We start from the raw sequence: 22,824 nt of genomic DNA, 5'->3' as shown, positions 1-22,824 counted from the left end.
GTGGCAACAGTGTTTTAAAATTTCAAGAAATGTCTTCTTCACGATTATCCAGAAGATAATAATACTAAAGTTATTTTCCCCGTGATGTACGCAGTTTTGAATCCAATAAGGAACGACTATGCGGCGGCATTGGTCTGTTAAGGGTCTGTTAATTGGTCAGCTGACTGTACATAGATAAGTGTGATGGTGCTTGTTTTAAGTACTAGCAGTAGACACAGAATTCAAATCACACTGTGGGCATTAAAAATTAAAGCTATAGAAAAACCTTCATATGGCATACATTTTTGAGGTCTCTCATTTGGTTGATTATATCAAGAAAAATACCAGAAATATGCCCTTCTATTCGGTACAAATACTTGTTGCGAAGATCACGAAGGGAAATTACCTAGTAGATAAAGTACATGAGAACTGCGATTTGATTTGGAAGAACAGAAGGGGAAAGTAAAGAGATTCGATCAGGTCATATTCATATTCGCATCTAACCGAAACGAAAAGAAAAATTAAGTTGTGTGTCATCTGTCTCTTTTTTTGACTTAATCTTCGAAACGTGTATTCAACTGACAGTTCAAGAACCGACCATTCTTATTGTGTCAAAATTTTACAAGAAATTACTGACGAAAACAGTTCGATTTCTGCAATATTTGAATGATTTATATTCAATTGAAGAATGATTTATATTCAAAAATGAAGAAGGTGAGTATTAAAGTTAGTGCAAGGTGGATGCATGATGTTAATAAATTATATTATAATACTGCTTTTTATCAGGACTAAAATATCAAAAATAAGTAATAAGTGGGTTCGAGAATGCGTTTTGAGATGGCGAGTTTTCAACCTCCCGGTTAGGACAAAGAGATAATTGAATTAACATTGAATTTCCAGATACAATTAAAAGTTATATCTGGTAATTTGTTTTTTGCCTGCCAATTAACCCATATACAAAGGTTTGTATATTTTTTATATAAGGTATACCTATCTGGCGGCCGCCGTAGCCGAATGGGTTGGTGCGTGACTACCATTCGGATTTCAGGGAGAGAACGTTGGTTCGAATCTCGGTGAAAGACCAAAATGCAGGAAAAGTGTTTTCTAATAGCGGTCACCCCTCGGCAGGCAATGGGGGGCCGTTCGGAATCGGCTTGAAACTGTAGGCCCCTCCATTTGTGGAACAACATTAAGACGCACACCATAAATAGGAGGAGGAGCTCTGCCAAACACACAAAAAGGGTGTACGCGCCAATTATATATATATATATATATACCAATTATATATATATATACCTATTTGGCAAACACATACAAATATACGGATTTTTCAGTAAGTTCGCCAGTATCTGCATTACGATTATTCGATAAAGGGCTCAATAAGAGCCTTACTGAAGCCACCAACAGAAGGGTTGATCGTGCAGCAATTGAGCTGAACTGTGCATTAACAGAACATACTAACATACAACGCACACTCTGTACTTAACATAACATCGAATTAACAGCGTACAGTAACAGTGATTGAGAGCAAACGGTAAGCAGCACATAAACGAATAGATAAAAAGCGCTGCTATCGCGCTCACCGCGTACCAAAAACTCATGCAACTGATAAGTACTTGAGCAATAATAACAAAAACAACTGTGAGCACATTGCTGTGCCCAACTGCACACATCACAATTGTAGCCGGTATCAGTAGCATCACCAGAATCGTAAAATGAAAACAATTGCCAATGAATATCGAGACTTGTGAATTGTTGAGGCGACACTCAATATTAGTCGACGTTTGATATTTGCGCTGATCGGTTGGTAGTGATCGACAATCTGTGTGCGGTGGTTTTTCTTTTGGCTTGTAGGCGGTTAAGGGAAGATTTGGAGGCTGTTTTGTTAGAGTGTAAATAAAAGGTTACAAATTGGAAAATTAGTGGAAAACAAATAACAGCAAGTAAAAATGCAAAAAAAAAGAATAATAATAAAAGTAAAAAACAACAACAATATGAGCACACGGGAAATTATTTACTTAGAGTTTTGTTGTAAAGTGATGGGTACATACATATTTACGCCTGTGCTTCAACGCGAGTACAAATTTCGTACCTACATACATACTTAGCACATGTTTGCGTCTAACTAAAAATAAAAATTGCGTTGAAATAAAATTAAAAAATAAACAACCTGTGGATTAGCAAAATTGTATAAAAGTATCGAAAGTGAGCGGAAAATGGGTCGGTGATGCTATTTATTTCGGTGAGGCTAAACACAGGCCGAAAACAAAAACATAAGATACAATCAATCGGAAATACACATTTGAAAAGAAAGAATTGTTGCAAATTTTGTGCTTCGGTGAATTTATTTTGATTGTGGAGCATTTGTGGATGATTTGCTTAACTTTCGTTTTCTTGAAAATCATATAGCATTTATTAATAGATCATATTTTTTATAAATAATCTAAAAGACACTTTTTGAAGGAAAGAGTAAATATATACATTCATATGTACATACATATGTACGCATGTATGTATGTTTTCATATAAGTATGAATATTGAGTAGTTATCTCTCAGATTATTGCCATGCAGCAGCAACTGGCTCATTCGGCATCACTTTCGGTGTCTAAAAAACACAAATTTCTATTTGTTTTATTTATTTCAATTACCCTTTGGACAATTAACGAATATTTAGAATTTCAGTGCATGCAAATATTTATATAAGCTTCTTCTATATTAGTGTTTGTTTGCGTGTGTTTACACTCCTCAATGAATGTATGTGTATGCGTGTGTGCCCCGTTTATTTTGCACTGTCAAGTGCAAACATTCATCATTGCTGGAGCTATCCACATGCAAACATGCAAGTTATATATACCAGCAAATATATATCTATAAACAAAAAAAACAAAAACTAATTCTCAATAGGCTATTCGTGTGTACGAAGCTGCACCCACCCGCTTTTTTGAATAGAGTGACATTGAAAGTGAAAATTTTTGTAATTAGTAGAGTTATAATAAAAAACTAAAAAACAAAAAAAACAAACCATTAATTCGCCTCAGTCTAACTTAATGATCTAAGTGCCGTTCGACATTTGTAATTGCGTTTTGTGCTACTGTTTTCCAACTACGTAATACAAATTGTAGTCTAAAAATTATACACCGATCCTGGATTTTTACATGCGCGAGCGACATTTAAACAAAATGCCACGTGGTGGTACAACAACAGCGTGAGTTTTAGTAAAAAGTTTTAAATTATGAATAATGTTGCATAAACATGTTAAAATGCTAGTTTTAGTTCTTTATATGGATCCCAAAACGTGATATGTCTACGATTTTATGTGATGTAGAAAATAAACTTTTTCGTTTTATTTTCGGCAGATAAAGGTTGTCCGATTTAGAAATTTTTTTCTGGCTATTATTCAGTTCCTGGTTAGTAGAATTAATGCTTACATGCTAGACTGACTAGCTGTTTTGTCGACATTTGCGAATGGCGCGCCACATCTTCAATGCCCATATTAGCAGAACAGAATCGTTAGTACTTCAGCTTTGTTATTGCATTCGGCCATTTATGGTGTATCCATATGATTTGTTCTCTTATTTACCTTAATGCAAAATTATAAGCGCACCAGTATTTGTTTTTTTTAAATATAGTTCATAGCACAGCAAAAATTATATATCGCAAAGTTTCGTAATTTGTGCAGAATTTTCCCAAATTTCATCAAAAAATTAAACCCTTTAACTAGATTTTCTCGATTTCTCTGGTATACAGTTTTATGGTCCATTGAATTTTAGTGCAATAAAATGAAAGTTTGAGGTGACCGTTGATTTTTGAGAATTTTTTTTCGCTGACACGTCGTCTCTTCCATGTTCGAAGGTTTTATATTGAAGAACCGTCAAACAAATTTTTCAAAAATCAACGGTATTTTGCAGTCACTTGAAACTTACACTTTGTTAGACTAAAACTCAATGAGCTATAGAACTGCATACTCAGTACAACTCTAGTAATTTTGATTAAAAATTTGAAAGTTTTGATAATATTTTTTAAATTTGTTTTTAAATTTGTAAATTAAACTTTCAAAATTAGAAATTTTGCGTTGTATGGTTTTCATGGTATAAACTATAATTTTATTTAAAAAAAGAGAGAAGAAATAGTAGGGGCTTGAATATGTAGTGGCTAAGCAAACAGAGATAGACGTAATTCATTTGCAGCAAATTTAAAAAAAAAATTGTATTTATTTAATTTTAATTTGAATGCGGGAACAGTGTCGAAATCCGTTTAGATGAAGTTTTCTTCTTTAGAATGCAATAAAAAAGTGGATTCTAATTTCACTTTTAAATATGCATCAGCTGAAAAGGAGAAGATTTATTTATATACTGCCAATTTTTACAAGCAATCATTGATTTCTGAGTTGAGTTAGAAATCTTAGAATAGAATAATAATAAATAGTAGGTTAGATTGAAGCATTTGCCTACTCCGTCTCTTAGCCCATTGTGATGCCGCATGGGGAACTTGTCATTATCTCTCTTAAAACCTGCATGTACTTTTGAAAAATTTTAGAAAATCTCCGATTTCTACACTACTGAAATCTTTCAATTCATCCCAGAATTGTCTACCTAAAATGGTAATTCTACGTTTGGATAGAGCAGAACCATAGCACAGAAGGTGCGAGATCGTTTCTTCCTCATCTACATAGACAACTTCTGCAGAAGTCATGTGTTTGCACACTCAACCTCTGGGCGTACCTGTCTATTAGGTAATAAATTAATAAAGAATAATGATAAGCAAATATTTGTACCACATCGTAGAAAGTTGTCCAGGCTTTTTCTCGTTAAGGGAAGTCTGTTTTAATATCCCACAGAGGGAAGGTTTCAATATTTTATACCGCCTCTGAAAGGAGGCATTTTCTATTAGAAAAATAGTTTGATGTTCAATGTTCGCAGAGGATAGAACTCTCGGAGACGAATTAGCTGCGTGACATGAAACCACAGGTTCATAAAGGTTCTATGGTTGTGTGTGCAGTATGGTCTCTTAGCGAAAAAGCATTTTTATATTTCACCATCAAAAAACTATACTATATTCTCTCAGTAAATTATTGACGAAGCTTTTTATTCAACTGATGGACTTTTTTTCTGTAGCTAAACATTTTTAGATTCTTAACAAACTCCTGCCTTTCTTGGCCCAGCGCTGAAACAAAATAAACCATGTATCATGCGGAGTGGGCACTTTGTTTTTAGGCCCCTTCTTTTCGCCAAGCGTTAAAAAGTGGCGAAAATATGAAGCAACTGATATAAATAAACATATCTTGCAACGCTGGATTAGATTAAAATTACATGTGAGATCTATCTATCATCTTTGTGAAAATATTGAGTTATTCCAGTTTTATGAGATATAACCGTACTCGCTAGCGGCGAATCTTGATCGATAACTTTGTTGTTGCTTTCACATGCAAATTTTTCCCTAAGTGAGCCAAGCAGAGAGGTAACAAGTAGAGAAGTGTCGAACAGAAGAGACCTATCATGCGAACTGTGCACTTTGTTTGTGTCTCTTGGTCAGCAACAGGGTGGCAGTTGGGCTTAATAATACTCGTAATTAAGTATAATAAAAACATGGTTAGTTAATTCAAGTTGCACTCGAATTTCTTCAGTGAGATTTAGATAACATTGGGAAATGAAAATATTGGGTTGTGACAAACGAGGACCATTTGGTTTATATTTTTCTAATTTTAGACACAGGGAATCAACAGAAAAGAATTTTCAATTGGTCCAAAATTAAAGTCATTAATCATAGGAGTTTACCTTTTGGACTTTATGAATTTATTAACTAAGTAACTCACAAATTTTTCTTCATATGTATTCTACTTAACTTTAAGGGAGAACACCACTGTGATTTTCTTGAAGTAGATGTATTCAAAAATATGTAAAAAAATTTTAACTTAAAATCTTGAAAATTGACGAAGTTATACCCAATACAATAAGTCCAGATCGTGAGTTACAACGGCCAATGAAAACTTTAAACGCATTTTTCTCAAAATGACTTTTCTGAACACTGTGGCCTCGATTTCTCGAAGACTTATGAACCGATTTTAATTTCTTTTAAATTTGTTTACATGTATTGGCTACAGTCGTACATAGCCGTTTTTAAAAGCTCCAAAAATTAATATTTTTTCAAGCCTTTTGAAAACAAAAAACAGGTAAAAGCACAAACTCATTTTTCAAACCTGCACAATTTTCTCAAAAACAAAAAAATATAAAAGAAATCCGCCACGTACGACGATAGCCATTGATGTATAGATTGAGAATTTTTTTTGCTTTTTGCTTTCAGATGATTTTTCAGCGCTGTATCGTGGCCACCAGGGTGCATCAGTTTTTTATGGCGTCATTGCATTAATATTAATACCAATTGTAATTTTTAATAAAAATTTGTGTCAGTATAGTTGAATATATGTTAAATAAATTATAATTTGTCCGATCCTCAAATAATTATCCCTACTTATAAAACAAAATTCATGAAAAACACTTAAATTTCACGCGTTCACAGTGGTGCTCCCCTTACATTAAATTTAAATTAATATCTGTCTTTCTTAAGTTATTCAAAAATTCCAATCGCGAATTTATGGTGGCTCTAAATTTATGCATCTCTCGTATCTTCAGCCCAATGCATTATGCATACACTAATGCTCAATAATTATAAAATTGAAAAAATTATTATTATTTTGTTTTTTTCTTTGATTTTGATGAATTTTTGACACTTGTGAAATAGACAGCTGAAGTATACAAACATACAAGTAATGGAGTGCGTAAAGATTTCCATCACTCAAAAACATTTTTTTATTTAGTAAAAAAGTTATTCAAAACCATAATTGGATGATTAATTTTGCGCCACCTCTTCTTTCAACAGCCCATTGAACTTTAGGATAACAAAACGTAAGTTTTAAGTAAATATAAAATACCGTTGATTTTTTTTATTTCAATTTTTGTTGGCCTTTATATGCAAGGAAATCCTCAGCACCGTATGCAGAAAAATTTTGCAAAAATCAACAAGATTTCTGAACGACTTCAATCTTACACTTTATTATACCAAGATTTATCTGATTCTAAAACCGTTTAGCCAAAAGTTTTCTATAGATTCTGATTAAAAAGTTGAAAATCTTGACGGATTTTTTTTTGAACTTGTTAAATTTTTGTGAGTTTTGTATAAAGTTTGTTAAAGTTTTTGTTAAAGAAAGAACTATGTTTTTTTAATTAATGAAAAAACCCGAAAAATATTGTAAAAAAATAAAGCGCCTTAATTATGTGCGCCCGAGTGAACCTCTAAAAATCATTTAATGAAAAATATTTATATTATAAATTTGTATATATTATAATTATATTGCATATAAAAATGTATATTTAAGTCTTTAAAAAATCTGTCGACAAAAATAATACATAATTAGACTTTCAGATTTTTTTTCATCAAAGTCCAGCTCAAGAATAACTATCTGTTGAACAAACCTTCTTTCGTGGAAATTATAAAATACAAAAGTAAAATTTTATAATTCGCTGCCCAAAGCAATAAATTTTTTTGGTGGACCACCTTAACGTACACATAAAATATACACTTACGCGTTATATTTGATGCCAACTAATTTGTGAACATTACTTTAAATGTGTGTCCATGTGTATGTGTGTGTACGATAAAATGATTATTATACATATTGTCGCTTTCTTTAATCGAGGAACGATCTTTTTGTGGCAGACCACTGCTCACCCGCAGGATTTCTATTTTCATGCGATGAACACTACTCCAGACATATGTACGTATATATGTATATATTTATATACGTACATATATCTATGTATGTATGTATACTCGTACATGTGATCGTCCGAATCACCAACAAACAAACTTTAGAGGGGCGATTGCAATTTGCTCTATGTGGTGCATATTCTAGGGAACAAATTTATTTATTGTCTGCTGGTTAGTATTTATGTATGTGTATGTACGCACATGCGAGAAATAGGAGGAGTAAGAACTCATAATTATTTTCATGCTTTCCCAGCAACACTTGCAGCCCATAAATAAAATGCAATAAAAAAAACCAATTTGTTCACTAACACATTTGCAATGAATTCTTCGAAACTCTCATCAGTAATGTCAAGTTGTCTGCGTTCAAGTGTAACATTTCTATTGTCGATTTGCTTGGCTTATCGCTGATCTTGTATAGACACTGCAGACGTTATTTTCATTTTTCCCCTGATCGTTTTTGGTGTTTTTTATTTTTTAGTTATCAGTTGATTGTTTTTGTTTTTGTTTGCTGGTAATTGAACTTGACTTTATGTTGTGTTAGTTTTCATTGACTTGGGGTTGCTTCTAGCTTAATGAGATGTGGCAAAAGAGCTTTTTAGGAGCAGCAGCTGATAAAACAATTATTATTAAATATTTGTAGACACTTGATGATGCTGCAGAATAAATCATACTTATGTATTTACAATCATACAGAAAACTATACGTACCCCATCATAAAAATGTACAGTGAACCAAAAATAAACTGGGACACTTGTTTGCTACGACTTCAATCCTTTATAACTTCAGAACGGTTCAACTAATTTGCAAATGGCCAAATTCAATATAAAGTGTTCAATTTAGTATTTTATTATAAAAGAACGAAAAGATAATTCAATGTAGAAACAGACTTTTGTTAAAACACATCAACTCGAGTACTCAAAAATTAAACAGAAAGAGCCGGGAATCAACAATCTCCATCATTCTAAAAGAAGCCGAAAAACTGGATATCATTGCTCAGCCAGTACTTGTGGAACCTGCAATACATCCACCGTGGGTCGTTCCCAACTCGATGATATTGAACAATCTATCCAAACATTTAAAAGATTCGACTAATACAAACGAATACAACCAGATTTTTCTCGAAACCATTTCCCCATTAAAGAAAGATTGGGAGATCATTTTTACCGACGGATCAAAAACCGACACCTGCACATCATTTGCAGTGACAAACGCAAAAGGCGTTACCATCTATGCCGGAATTTTGCCAAGATGCACTTCAATATTTACAGCTGAAGCAGCTGCGATACTTGAAGCAGTAATCTTTGCCTCCCAGAAATGTAGCAAGCACTTAATTTGCACCGATAGCAAATCCTCAATCGAAGCTATCTTAAACCCCACAAATGACACCCCGATGATAACAAAAATCCGCAATATAATTTCAATACACACAGGTGCAATCAAAATTATGTGGATTCCTGGGCACTCTGGAATAAATGGTAACGAAAAAGCTGACAAGAGAGCGAAAGAGGCGAATAAGGAACCTCTACACACATTTGACTACATCACTTGCAATGACATAAAGATACTAGCGAAAGAACTTGCCGCAGATAACGCAGCAACTAAATGGAACATTTTTCAGCATCCTTATAAAAATTTTAACCCCTTTGGGAAAAATAATATCTACCCTCCATCTGCACTATGTCACCAAGCAAAAATTTTTACTCGACTGAGAATCGGTCACACACTCATGACACATGCCCACCTGCTCAGCGGCTCACCGAAGCCTACATGCCCTTTTTGTGGCTCCAACGAATTTACTACACTTCATCTGATAAATACTTGTCCTTCCCTACAAAATATCAGAACATCCTTTTTCTCAAGCATCAAACCATCGGAACTCCTCAAACAGACAACGGTATACAATTTAAATAAGATTTGTGACTATGTATCTAGATGTAAGTTAAGGCTATAAGACACGCTGTCATCTTTATTATACTAATAGCCGAAGGCCATAGTAGCCAGTGCTTTAGCTCTTTAAGTGGAATAGTTATTTATAATTGTTACTCTTTTAATATATTAAATAAAAAAAAATAAAAAAATAAAAAAGAACGAAAATAATATAGTATTTAAATTATTTGAAAGTTTTTGAGTAAACAAAAACAATACCTTACTTTTACGATTCAAACATAAAGTGGGGCAGTATTGAAAATGTGAAATAAAGGAAAATTTATGAACTAATATTTTGTACAGTATCTCCTTGCACTAATTAACGCTTACAGACGTCTTTGCTCGGAGTCTACGAGAGGTTTGGTATTATCTCTTGGAACATTTACCCATATCTTTTCAATGGCTGATTTTAGATAGTTTTTACCACTAATCTGCCGCTTGCGCATCTATCTTTCAATGTGGACCCACAAGTGCCCAATAGGATTGATATCTGGGCTCTGAGGAGGATGGGGTAATACTTTTTTAATACATTCTAAAGCAACCATTCCTTTACAATCAGCGTAGTATGCCTTGGGTCGTTGTCGTGCACGAAGGTGAACGTTGATGGCAATTGTATTTTTCGACAGTTTCGCCAATCTTCTTCAATATTTCTGGATAACTTATTTTAATCATAGAGCCTTCAATAAATGAAAACGTACCCACTCAATTTGCCGTCATTGCTCCCCAAAGCATAACATACCCGCCTCCATGATTCACAGTACCAACCTCATTAGACGGATTGAGCCTTATACCTTCCTTTCTCCAGACAAAAGTGCGGCCATTCGATCTAAATATGTTGAATTTCGACTCCGTTTCACCGTTGGTGAAAATAACGTTGCTGTAATTTTTTTTTCGGCTTGCTAACGTTTTCTTTATGATAGTTCAACCTTTTTTTTCACATTAATCCTTGAAATAAGGTGACTTTTTCTTGGAGTGTACGCTCTGTATTCGCTATATATATATATATATATATATAATTGGCGCGTACACCCGTTTTGGGTGTTTGGCCGAGCTCCTCCTCCTATTTGTGGTGTGCGTCTTGATGTTGTTTCACAAATGGAGGGACCTACAGTTTCAAGCCGACTCCGAACGGCAAATATTTTTTTGAGGAGCTTTTTCATGGCAGAAATACACTCGGAGGTTTGCCATTGCCTGCCGAGGGGCGACCGCTATTAGAAAAATGTTTTTATTAATTTTGGTTTCACCGAGATTCGAACCGACGTTCTCTCTGTGAATTGCGAATGGTAGTCACGCACCAACCCATTCGGCTACGGTGGCCGCCTGTGCAGAAAATTTCTAATAGTTTGTAGCTGTACGTCCACGATTGACGAATTTTTAAGTTATTTGCCAATATTAACTGCAAAAAGGTATAATGTAGAGTAAGTGGGCTATTCGGGTAATGCGGTCAACATCTGTATTTTTTATAATAACCAACATGCACTAGAAAGATTGCTTATGAACTTCAAAATTCATAATACGGATATTTTACGCTGCTCGGCTTTTGAATTGGACTCTTTACTGATGAGCAGTTGATCAAAATATTTTGTGAAGTGCAGTCGCTTTGTTTTTCAGTGGCGTGTAATATTATGAATGAGGAGATGGGCATACTTTTTGCATCAAAGACTTTTTATGTGCCGCGTTTTACATTGCAAAGAATGACAAGGAGTAATGCCTACCTTAGCCTGCCAATACTGGACGAAACCACAGAAAAAGACCTTGTAAAATATACATTAGAAATGGAATCAAGACTTTGCGGGCTCACAGGACACAATATTCGTTCCTGGTGTTTCAATTGGTGGAAAGAAAACAATTTTCGGTCCTTAAGCAATGTGCAGGGAAAGGTTCGATTCCTGTGCAGGCACAAAAAATGAGTTTAGTTTTCGCTCTCCAACGGGATCGTCTTTTAATATAGCAACGGGTTTCACAAAAGAAAATATAAAACTGTTTTTAGATTTACTTAAGCAAGAGTATGAGAACTCAAATTTCCACCATTTGCTATACAGAATGTGGATTTATATTTACCTAAGTTGAATAATTTTTCTTTTCCAAACATTCAACCAAGAAGATCATTAATTAAAATAAAAAAAAATATTTATGAATAAATTCATTGGCTTATTATTAACTCTTACAATTGTTTTTGGTGACTTTATCTAGTGGCCTGCTTTACCCGAATACCCACATTACCCAACATTTTTCGTTTCATCAACTTTTAAGGAGGTTTCAGTTTTTCTACAATATATTATCAGACGAAAACGATTATATTAGGGTATATTTTGCAGTAAAATGTAAAGATAAATTAATATCTGTTAGAAAGAAAACAAGATCGATTTCCCATTATGATTATTTTGGCAAAAATTAATATCAAAGTAAAATGGTGGACACATTTGAGTTAAAATTGGAAACTAACTAAGAAAAGAATGGTTTTCGTTATATTTTTTCAATATAATATATTAAGTACTTTCAACTTGGGTTTTTTCAATTAAAATTTCCGCGATTTGACGCACACTTTTACCCCCGGGATCAGTTCTTTTAAAACAATCGATGTTTGCAATATACATATGTATAGAAATATAGTTATTGTATACTTCTTTTCTTCAATATTTATGGTGAAGATGATTGAGTGAGAATAATTCAGTGTAAAATCTGTATTGATTTTTTGTTGAAGGAAGTTGTAGGATACTCACACATACGTATACCCAAGGAAAGAGTGTTGAAATGGTTGTCAGATGAAAAAAGTAATTAACTTTTATGATTGAAAAGTTGAAATTCTAGCATGCAAATGCCTACTTCCATGATGTATGCTCAAACGCATATCTACGAGTATATGGCGCTAGCAACTCTCTTTAATGTCGCCTTCACTTCAAGCCTGAGATGCAACTCATAAAGCAATAATTTCTACATGAAAACTTCATAATTAAAACATTACATGGGAGTGACTTAATATAGGCTTTTGAAAATTTATCAGAGTACTATTTTCCTTTCAATTTCTAAAAGATTGTTGAAGCTATGCAAAATAGAAGCATTTAAAAATATATAAAATGTTAGCATGCAGCCGGCACATTGCTTACTTTCACGTTCCTTATTATTTGTATACTGAACAATAATGCAGTCGTCTATTCGTATTTATGTATGAGTGTATATTTGTATGCACTTACATACTTACATAAGTATTTTCTCTTTGCGCCTTTTGTTATCACTGAAGTTGCTTTTACTTTTTTTTTTACTTTGGCATGGAAATGGTTTGGCCTATGGCAAATCGTTTAGTATGTACTTACACATGTGTGTATGTATGCATGAAAGTATGCAAGCCAGAGTCAGTCAGATAAACTGATAGACAGTCAACTGCATAAATGGTAAAGTAGCAGCATAAAAGAAGCATCATTGCTGCATCGTATTTGGAGACACATCCCCACACATACACATACTTGTACAGAGTTACGCATTTTTCGTATACTCGTATTTGTACGTATGTCATAGCATGCGGATGCATGGAAGCATTTCACCTTCGCTGCCACAAAGTAGCAACCTGCAACTTGCAACATGCCGGTAATGTTGCAGCAACACTTTTGTTTTGTTTAACTTTGTAGGTAAGCAGACATGTTTAGTTTAGCCGAGAAAACACGTGCGAACACAAATATTTATAAGTACATAAGTACATTAGGGTCGTTCTTATTAGTGTGTAAAAATTCGACAAATATAGAGTTCTACAGCTCGGGTGATTAGCTCATATCGGAAATTGTGGTTTAGTTCACGATACTTACACTTGTGTAATAGTAGCGCGTCGAATTAACAAGGTTTTACTATATTTTGATTAAATTTGCCTTTTTTTCTTATGTTTTTCTGAAAAATAAATTGCATTCTACAATAAAAATCATTGTACAAAATTCACAAAAATTTAAAAAAAAATATAAAAAAATACTTTAAAATGTCCAATTACTTATTCAGAAGCTCTCCAAACTTCCCAAAATTAAAAAAATAAACTAAAAAAATTATATATCAAAATTTCCAATTTTGTATTTACAATTTTTAGAAAAGTTCTGGGTATGCAGTTTTATAGGCCAATATATGAGTATAATATATAATATTTTGGTACAAAAGTACAGTTTTAGTACAAAAAGTGCAAGTTTCAAGTATCATAGTTCAGAACTCTCTTCGATTTTTAACAATTTTTGCACTGAAGTGTTGATCATTTTCTTCTATACAAGGAAAGTTCAACATCGTATGAAAAAAAAAAATTCAAAACTTAAAGAGAAGTTTGAATCACTTGAACTTTGCACTAAAATTTAAAGGCCTATAAAACTGCATACCCAAAATTTTTGTAAAAATTCTGAATAAAAAGTTGGAAATTTTGATATATTTTTCCTATTATTTTTTTTAATTTTTGTGAATTTTGCACAAAGTTTGAAAATTTGAATTCTATGGTTTTTGTTGTGGAAAGCTCTATATTTTTATAAAAAAACATAAAATAAAAATTAAATACAAAAGTAAACTTGTTAATTCACCGTGTTCATAAAGAGTGGTTAAGTTTCAAAGGCCGGTGTTGATTTTGAATAAAATAGAATTTTTTTAGAAAATTATTATCATTTCTCTTTATTATGATAATATTGGTATAGCTCAATTACGTGTCGAACAAAATAACGACCAAATGGCCGCCGCGGCGGCACACCTTCAAAGACCACCAAATGCAAATAGTTCCTTATCTAAAGGGTGGTTAAGTTTCAAAGGCCGGTGTTGATTTTGAATAAAATAGAATTTCTTTAGGAAACTATTATCATTTCTCTTTATTATGATAATATTGGTATGACGCAATTACGTGTAGAACAAAATGTTGGCCAAATGGTTGCTGCGGCCTCGGCGGCACACTTCCATCCGATGGTCCAATGTTTCGATGACGCTGAGACATAATTGAGGTTCTATGTCGTTAATGTGCAGAATTATCCCATCTTTAGCTCTTGAATTGTTGCTAGCTTATCGACGTACACCTTTTCTTTCAAATAACCCCAAAGAAAGAAATCCAATGGTGTCTTTGACGTTTAGGTGTGGTTCACATTCAACGTCGACTCTTGAAATTTAACCACGCTTTATTATTTTGAACACAGGTGAACTATGCGTTTCATCGTTTAGCAATGAGTCTAAACTTTGACTTAATGGCCATGTAAATAAGCAAAATTTCTATACTGGAATGCAGAACATAAGGCAATCATGACTAAGCAACCATTAAAGATTGAAAACTTATTTTTTGATCCGCTCAAAGTATCATGTAGTCATGAGCTAAATTGATTTTTTCGACCAGAAAACTAAAGCGACTTGAATCTAAAGAAAATAAAAAAAAACGAATGTTTATTAATTTTATTAGACATGAAAAACAAAAAAAAATTCGAATAAAGTAAAATAAAATTTGAATTATACTTAAATGAGCGAATTATACTTAAATGAGCGAAAATAAATGTAAACAAATAGGCGACAAACAAACTGGCGTATCGATTAAAGGGTTGCCTTACAATATCAAAGTAGCGTTAAAATTTTTAAACGGGAAAATTTAGATTTTTTATTGTTATTCCAAAAAGAAAAAGAAAAATTAAAGGTATCACAATTTATTTCTTCAAACCGGTAATATTTAATAAACTATAATTTGTACTATTAGATAATTTAAAAAAATCTGTATCGTTATCATCATCGCGCAACTTCACAGCTCGGGGTGGGCTTTAGCTTCGTTCACGATTCGTTTCCATGCATCTCGATCCTCGGCAAATGTTCTCCAGTTTCTAACACCCAGTGTCCTAAGGCCTATTAAAACTGGTTAAAACCATGTTAGTATTGGACGTCCTCGTGTTTTAGGCTCTTCGGGGTTGTATCACACGATTGATTTCTGGGGGCGGTCATCTCTTCGACGCATAATATGATCCAACCATCGCAGTCTTTGGGACTTGACGTATTTCACGATATCCTCACCATTACATAGGTGCAGTAATTTTTCGTTGTAGTGTAACCGGTAGATACCATTTTGCAGTCGTAGTGAACCAAAACCCTTCGCAAGCCTTTTCGCTCGGAAGTCTTCAGATATTTGGGTTTTCCTGCATTTATTTTAAGTCCTACGGCTGAGCCCTTTCGCGATGTTTAGATAAACTAAACTTTCTACGGTCAATGTACGGTACTACCGTTAAGTAAATCGTCCGGAGACGGTTGATCACTAGGCTCCACGTCAGTTACTCTCCCTATGCGGTCCGTCAAAAGTTGGATGTACTTTAATCCTCCCCCAGTTGTATTTATTATTATATGAAGAAAACCACCCACGTCTACTTAAGAGTCCATTTCTTTGTCAAATATCGTCTGTTCAACGGCCGCTTACTTCGCAGACGTCTGCGTGCTTAAATCCGTTGCTAAGGACTTTTTTTGACCATTTGGAGGCCAACATTCGCCACTCTGTTACCGACATTTGCTTACTCGAAATTTGGTCCAGAATTGGACTTTTAAATTTCTCGAGAAATTTGTTAAGCACCAATAGCATCAAATAAATTTACAAATAAATTGAATGGCACGGGAATACTAGAAGAAAAGATCATTGGTCTATTGCCATATATATTTGGTTCGGAGTTCCGCATAACGATTTCCACGAAAGTTATAGAATCCACTCAGCAATTCTTGTGCGATTGCCACGCACTTCGAAGAATGCATTTTATATTTCTGTGTTACCATTTCTTCGATAACATGGGCAGTTTACCAACGGTTTCGTCGGAGAGGCAGATTAAATCCGCATGAAAATCGGGATTGTTCTAGAAAATGTAAGAATAGGTCGTGATAATTCTTCACCTGAACATCACAGAGGACCTCCGGGGCCACTAAGTGAATTCTTCATAAATGGGCAGCCTGTGTGATATACAATATCATAACCTGATGATTAACCCTATATAAAGCAGCTTCTCTTATGTACTAAATAATCAAACACGGTTTCTGAAATTTTCGACATAGAAAACTAGGAATTCGTTTGCAACACTTCAACTAAAAAGATGCTCCCTTCTTATACCAAATAATCAAATTCTATAGTATTTCGAAAATATCTTGCAAAGAAAAACATTAATCCTTATTTTATACTTTTACTTATACATACAATATGAAAGAGCCACCCTAATGTGTTGTATATAATGCGCCAAGTTTCACTCGATTGTACAAAACTCACCTTACTGCATGTACCTCAGCAGCCAAGGCATGAACTCGCCTACCTCCTCCACTCCAACTACTACTATTTTGTGTACTCTGTTAACGATGCTATCTCATTTTCCGCATCCATTGTACTTGTAACATGAAGACGATTCACGAAGTTGTTGTACAAAATTAAAAATTTACTTTGATAATGAAGCTGTTAATGGTGATTATGTTGGCTCTTTAACATTTGCTGTCAGTTAACTAGTAGTTGCAGTTAATTTTGTTGTTATTGTTGTTGTTGCGATACATTATACATTGGATTTTCACTTTTTACTTAAAAGCGTCAATTACTTATTAGACGCATGCGCAAGTGATTGCCGCTGTCGGTCGAAGCCTGTCGACTGTGTTCGCCTCAGCGCAAGCAAAGCAGTACATCTGCTGCAAAACAGCAACCAACAAACCGCGGCTTCCTTTAGCAATTCTCTGCGGTATGATAACAATTGTTGCCACGACCTAAGCACGTTTCACCTTACCACCAATTCAAATTATGATCGTCTGTCATAAATAAATGAGGCAGCAAAGTTGATTATTAAGTCACAGTATTTTGCTGGTTTCGGTTGCAAGCGCGAAGTTGTAGCAGAGCGCAATTGATGACCGTAGCTAATGTAGGAGCGGCTGTACATGGCTGCAAGAGGCTGGTGAACATTAATAATAATGTTAGTAGTAAGTACTTTCTTTTTCACATGAACAAATGCACACACATATATTATATATAAATTTATATGTATGTACCTATATATTTATAGACATAATACCTTAAATATAGGCAAGGCATGCAATCGTGCGCTTTGATGCACCTGCGAGTTATCGTGCCACTGCCAGCAAGCCAGAAAGCCAACCCGCCAGCACATTTGTCTTGCATTTCGGGAGCCTCTCAACCATCTATGGCTTTAAGGTAGAGTTTTTTTAATATTTCCAATTTATTTTTCGTTTGTTATTTTTTATATTTTTTGACTTAACTTTTCACCGCCTTCAGCTTTGAAACGGTGTGACACTTGCACCGCATACGAAAGTTCATGTGCTGTACATCTGGTTGCATATCTCTTTACAATGGGAAAATTTTAATCCAATGAAAGTGTCAGTGAAGTTAATGAACTTGTGAAAATTAGTTAAAAATGTAATTGTGTATGTACATATACATATACAGGGTTGGCCATATTAAACTGACCCATGTGATTATTAAAAAAATATGGAAAAAGAAACATTTTTTTGTGTTTCATTGTGAAAAACATTTAATTTAGTTTAAGGAGATTCGTTTACATCACTTTTTGAATATGATATCGCGCAAGTGGTCGCCCTTAGCTCGTATAGCGTAATGTGCCCGTTTTTCGGCGTTTTCCATAGTTTTGGCCAGCGTCTCGGCCGATATGGCGGCTATTTCCCGTCGGATATTGGCCTTAAGTGCGCCTAGTATCTTTGGCTTGTTGACGTAAACCTTAGATTTCAAATTACAGTAAAAAGTTATAAGGTTACTCAATGGGTCAGTTTAATATGGCCAACCCTGTATATCCATCATATCTTTTGAACGCCCGATGGTAACAGTCAATAGGAATTTTTCCACTCTATGCATTTCAGGAGGAATGGAGTAAGGGATTCTCACTAAACAAATTCGACAATATTGTCTATACAGAAGACTTTAAAATGGTTTGTGGTGTTGTAGCAGGTACTATATATTCTCAGGGTCTTAGAATTGAAAAATCTGTACGTCTTCTTGATGCCTATAGTGTCTTCGAGGCGGAAGTATTGGCAATTGGGAAAGCTTGTAAGTGACTAATTGCAGATTTTTCTTTTAAGGACAATATCGCTACGCACTGAATTCGGCAACAACAACCTCTAAACTGGTGAAACATAATAGGAAAAGCCTTGCCATCTTGAGTGAAAACCTTAACGTTACCTTAATTTGGGTCCCGAGACATCGGAACATTGAAAGTAACGAAAAAGCAGATGAACTGGCTAGAGTGAGATTTGCCATGAATAACGCTCTTGCATAAGCGATATTCAGACCACTGAGTGCAATCAAAAATACAATTTCCTCAAAATACCTCTGAATCACGTATTGTAGATGGAGAGTCCAAACGACATGCAAAATTAGCAGAACGTTATGGCCCAGCTACAAACTCAAACAAACGTCAACTTTGATAAACATGAAGCATTGGGACGCCTGGCGACTCACGGTAGTCATAGCTGGCTTTTGGAGAACAAGTAGTAGTAGTAGTTGCTATCGGAGAACAAGTAGCCAAAATGGGCATCACTAACAACACACACTGTCACAGTTTTAAACAACCAGAGAAAAAGAAACGATTTTCCATTTCTCCCGTGAATACCAAGCCCAGGTATTGCTGTTATGTACATATAACTGTAACAATAAATAAAGAACTATTCGCCTTATTCTTCTTCGTTTTTTTTCCTTGATCTTTCCAAAACAAGAGACGTCTTCTTCCTTCGCTGTCAGTACCAGCATATGCTGCTTCAAATACTTTCCTTTTCATTTCCATGAAGTTTCTACAGCATCGAAGAAAAGCCTCTCCTAACCTTCTGCGAGCTATTTTTGCAATCAATCTTCAATAGCAGTTTCTATTCTGACAGTACGTGCTTCGTAATGTTCGGAGAGCTACTTCGTTTGTTGTCAACAGGCCTTTAAGTACAGATGTACATATAAACGCCAGCATCTGGGGATATCCTTTAGTTTTCATGCGATAACTGGAGATGTTCCCTATATTTTCAATGCCATCCAGACGGCGATAAAATCCCTCACAAAATAATCGACAACCCCCAAGGTAGCCGTGAAATGCTACACAGCTCTAACCAGATGAAGATTCACCGCTTTAGGTAGACAATTCTTTAATGAATTGGCAGATCTCAGCATTGTGAAAATCAGGGATCTTCTATTGTTCAAGACTGGTTCTGCATGTGTTATTATCACGGGTATTTTCGGAATTATTGGAATTATAAAATGTTTTATAATACATTTTAAGACTTCAGCCAAAATCTTTTGGAAAAATATTTAAATAAATAAATTATATAATATAATTCCTGTGAAAAACTGCAATTTTTTTTTGGTGAGGCACCCAAATATGGAATATTTATTAACTTGACATTCACACGCTGGCATTAAGCGGATTTTCTCACAACAACTTTAAATCAGAGTATTTTATTAAATGAAACAAAAGTGAAATAAAAAATGTTAATTTGCGTCATTGACCACTGGAGTAAAGCGCATTGACCTCAACACAAGAGCAGCACCGACACTACTCACCACCACTTAAGTGACCCACAACAAATGCTCATAATAATTAGGTATTTATTTAATAGAGCTGCTGTGGTTGTATATCAAATAGCTATAATGCACTTTTACAACAAAACTTAATGGGAATTAATTAGAAATTGGATTGAACTTTTTTTACAATTATTTTCAAAATATTGCAATTTTATATGCAGCTAGGACTTAAAATATGAGAAAAGCCATTATTTTCATAAATGTTGTAAAGATATGTCCTCCCGTTATATAGCTTCAATAAAAAAATATATTATAAAAAATCAAATTAAAAATTAAAAACCAATATTCATATGATTTTATATGTGTAATGTAACCAATAACCAATATTTAAATGATTTTATATGCCATTAAAGAAACAGAAAAGGAAAATTAAGTGGAATTTGTGGAGTGGCAAAGAAAAGTGCCATGAAATAACAAATCCTCGTTTTTTTTAACCATTGGATAGGAAATGTACAGTTTTGCAATTTAATTTTCGTTGTTTATATACACATACACATATAAACATTTATCACGAGGTATTTATAACAGGTGGCGCAAAATTAATCAATTATCGAAAGATTTATAATATTTGCAAATATCGTCCTACGGCAATCATATTTGACACTTGTGAGCTAGACAGCTGCAGCATACAAGCAGACAAGCAATGGCGCACGTAAGGTCAAAATAAAGATTTTCGTCATTTAAAATAATTTTTTTTTGTAGTAAAAAGTTGAATGGTTAATTTTGCGCCACCAGATTAATTTTGCGCCACCCTTTATAAATATGCATACTTTTTATAAATAGTGGACTGACTGATTGAACTGAGCTCTGATCACATGATTTCGGTTGCAATAATTCAATAAAATTCGTCATATATTTTAATCAAGTCAATGCATATTTATTAATGAGAAAAATCGGTGAGCAAGCAACTACGCTTGTGTTATATACCGGCCTGTGAAATATATGCATAAAGTTATTATTTATTTAATTATTAGAATTTATTATATTCAGTACTAAAATCATGTGTAAAAAGAAACATCTGGAGCTCTAAGTAACTGTCAGGGACTACGGCTTCATGTTTGAAGTAAATAATACCGTGCGACAAATTGAAGGTCAAAGCGTGGGGCTGGAAAATTCCTATATAGAATGATGGTGTTGCGTGCGTGTAAAAAGTCCCACAGTACTCGAATCATGGCGGTCCATTTTTCTTTTAGTGGTCACATTAAGTTTTCATGTTTGTCTCTCAGGTAGTTTCTAAGTATTTTAAATAATGTCTAAAGTAGTAATATGTGGTAAATATAATTTTCGGGCATACGAAATAAAATTTGAGCAGAAATTTTTTTTACGTAAAACATTTCAGCTCATTTTCGTCACTCATAGTGTGCCATTTTGTCCCCTTATTTTAAAAGTACCTAAAATGTGATGTTAAAAAAGAAGCTGGAGGATTAAAAGGTGCGAAAAAAATATTTCTTGGAAAGCTTCACTATGGGTTTTCTCTCACAAAAACTTCATGCGATTAATAAAAGCACACATAAAATTGAAAAAAATACTTAAAATTAATGTTATGATTTTTTTTTATGTTTTCATGTCTATATTTACTTATACATACAATATAGTTTGACGAGAAGTAGCGAGATATATTTTATTAGCTACTATTGAATGAATCGTTGAGGGACAACAAGGTCGCACACATACCTGTAGCTATATACTCGGACAGTCAAGTTGCATTCAAAGTACTAGCTTCACATTCGGTGGAATCGAAACTAGAGTACGAATGCCTTAATCCTTTAGCCTATAGCCACGAGTCTGACTCGTGGTAAAGAATTTGTGCCATAAGCGAAAACAACGAGTCTGACTCGTGGTAAAGACTTTGTGATCAATTGATTATGATTACTTCCTAGACATCTTAAAATTACTATTTGTACCTAAACATTGTTTATTATTTCACAATTCCTTTCGTTGCATTGAAATATATATGTTACGAAAAGTATACACTTTGCGCCAGTTCGGGTACACGGCTGAACAGTTGAATGGCACGGCGCGCGAACGAATTTCTTGCGTATTATAGCTCGCGCAATTGGTAGATATCGTGTAGGCTAAGGGGTTAACAATCTAAACCAAATTATACTTTGATGGGTTCCGGGTCACCCTGGAATAAAAAGTAATGAAATTGTTAATGAGCTTGCTGGGCCGAGGGTGGCAGCAGATTTTCACGGTTCAGAACCATACTGTGGTATTAATTGGGCAGAAGCTAAATGCAGGGTAAAATGTTGGGAGCATACGCAAAGAATTACCATTTGGGAAGTCACAAAAGAACTCAGTCAAGCCAAAAGGCTTGTAAGACCTTTTAGCCACAACAGGGAACTGCATAACATGCGTCAAGTAGACATAAGGAAAATAGTTGGTTTTCCGACAGTAACAGACACTATTACTTAAGAGGTCCCGGTGGTTTTCAGCAATTTTTTTTACAATGAAAAAAATTAAAAACGATGTTTAAATTTAGGTTTTTTATTTAACTTCTTTTACATACAAAAATGAAAACAAAAACATTTTTTTTTTTAATTTAATAATTTTCAAAATGGCGCTGAAGTTGGCACTCGCGAAAAATTGGATCTGAACGGTGTTGTCCATTTTAGCTCTTCTATTTATCTTAAAC

The 22,824-nt window shown here is 34.2% G+C and overlaps 1 protein-coding gene across 8 annotated transcripts in view; it reads left to right on the top strand.

The window, feature by feature from the left end:
• The window catches only part of LOC129244050 (uncharacterized), a 97,372-nt gene that overhangs the window by 53,372 nt on the left and 21,176 nt on the right, over positions 1 to 22,824 (top strand). The window contains exons 1-2 of one of the 8 annotated variants that reach the window (XM_054881655.1): positions 1,682 to 1,871; positions 2,885 to 3,185. The exons of 3 other annotated variants lie outside the window; for them this stretch is intronic. Coding sequence is in view for 1 of the 5 variants with exons in the window: in XM_054881658.1 (XP_054737633.1) it covers positions 3,136 to 3,185 (50 nt within the window). In the remaining 4 variants the exon portion in view is untranslated. Of the gene's footprint in view, positions 1 to 1,681; positions 1,883 to 1,904; positions 1,923 to 2,005; positions 2,023 to 2,884; positions 3,186 to 22,824 lie in introns of those variants that run through there. 4 more of the 8 variants (XM_054881654.1, XM_054881658.1, XM_054881656.1 and 1 more) reach the window with 4 other exon arrangements.

Source organism: Anastrepha obliqua, chromosome 4, assembly GCF_027943255.1.
Source record: "Anastrepha obliqua isolate idAnaObli1 chromosome 4, idAnaObli1_1.0, whole genome shotgun sequence".
NCBI classification, from domain to species: Eukaryota; Metazoa; Arthropoda; class Insecta; order Diptera; family Tephritidae; genus Anastrepha; species Anastrepha obliqua.
This window is presented reverse-complemented; position numbering and strand designations above follow the sequence as displayed.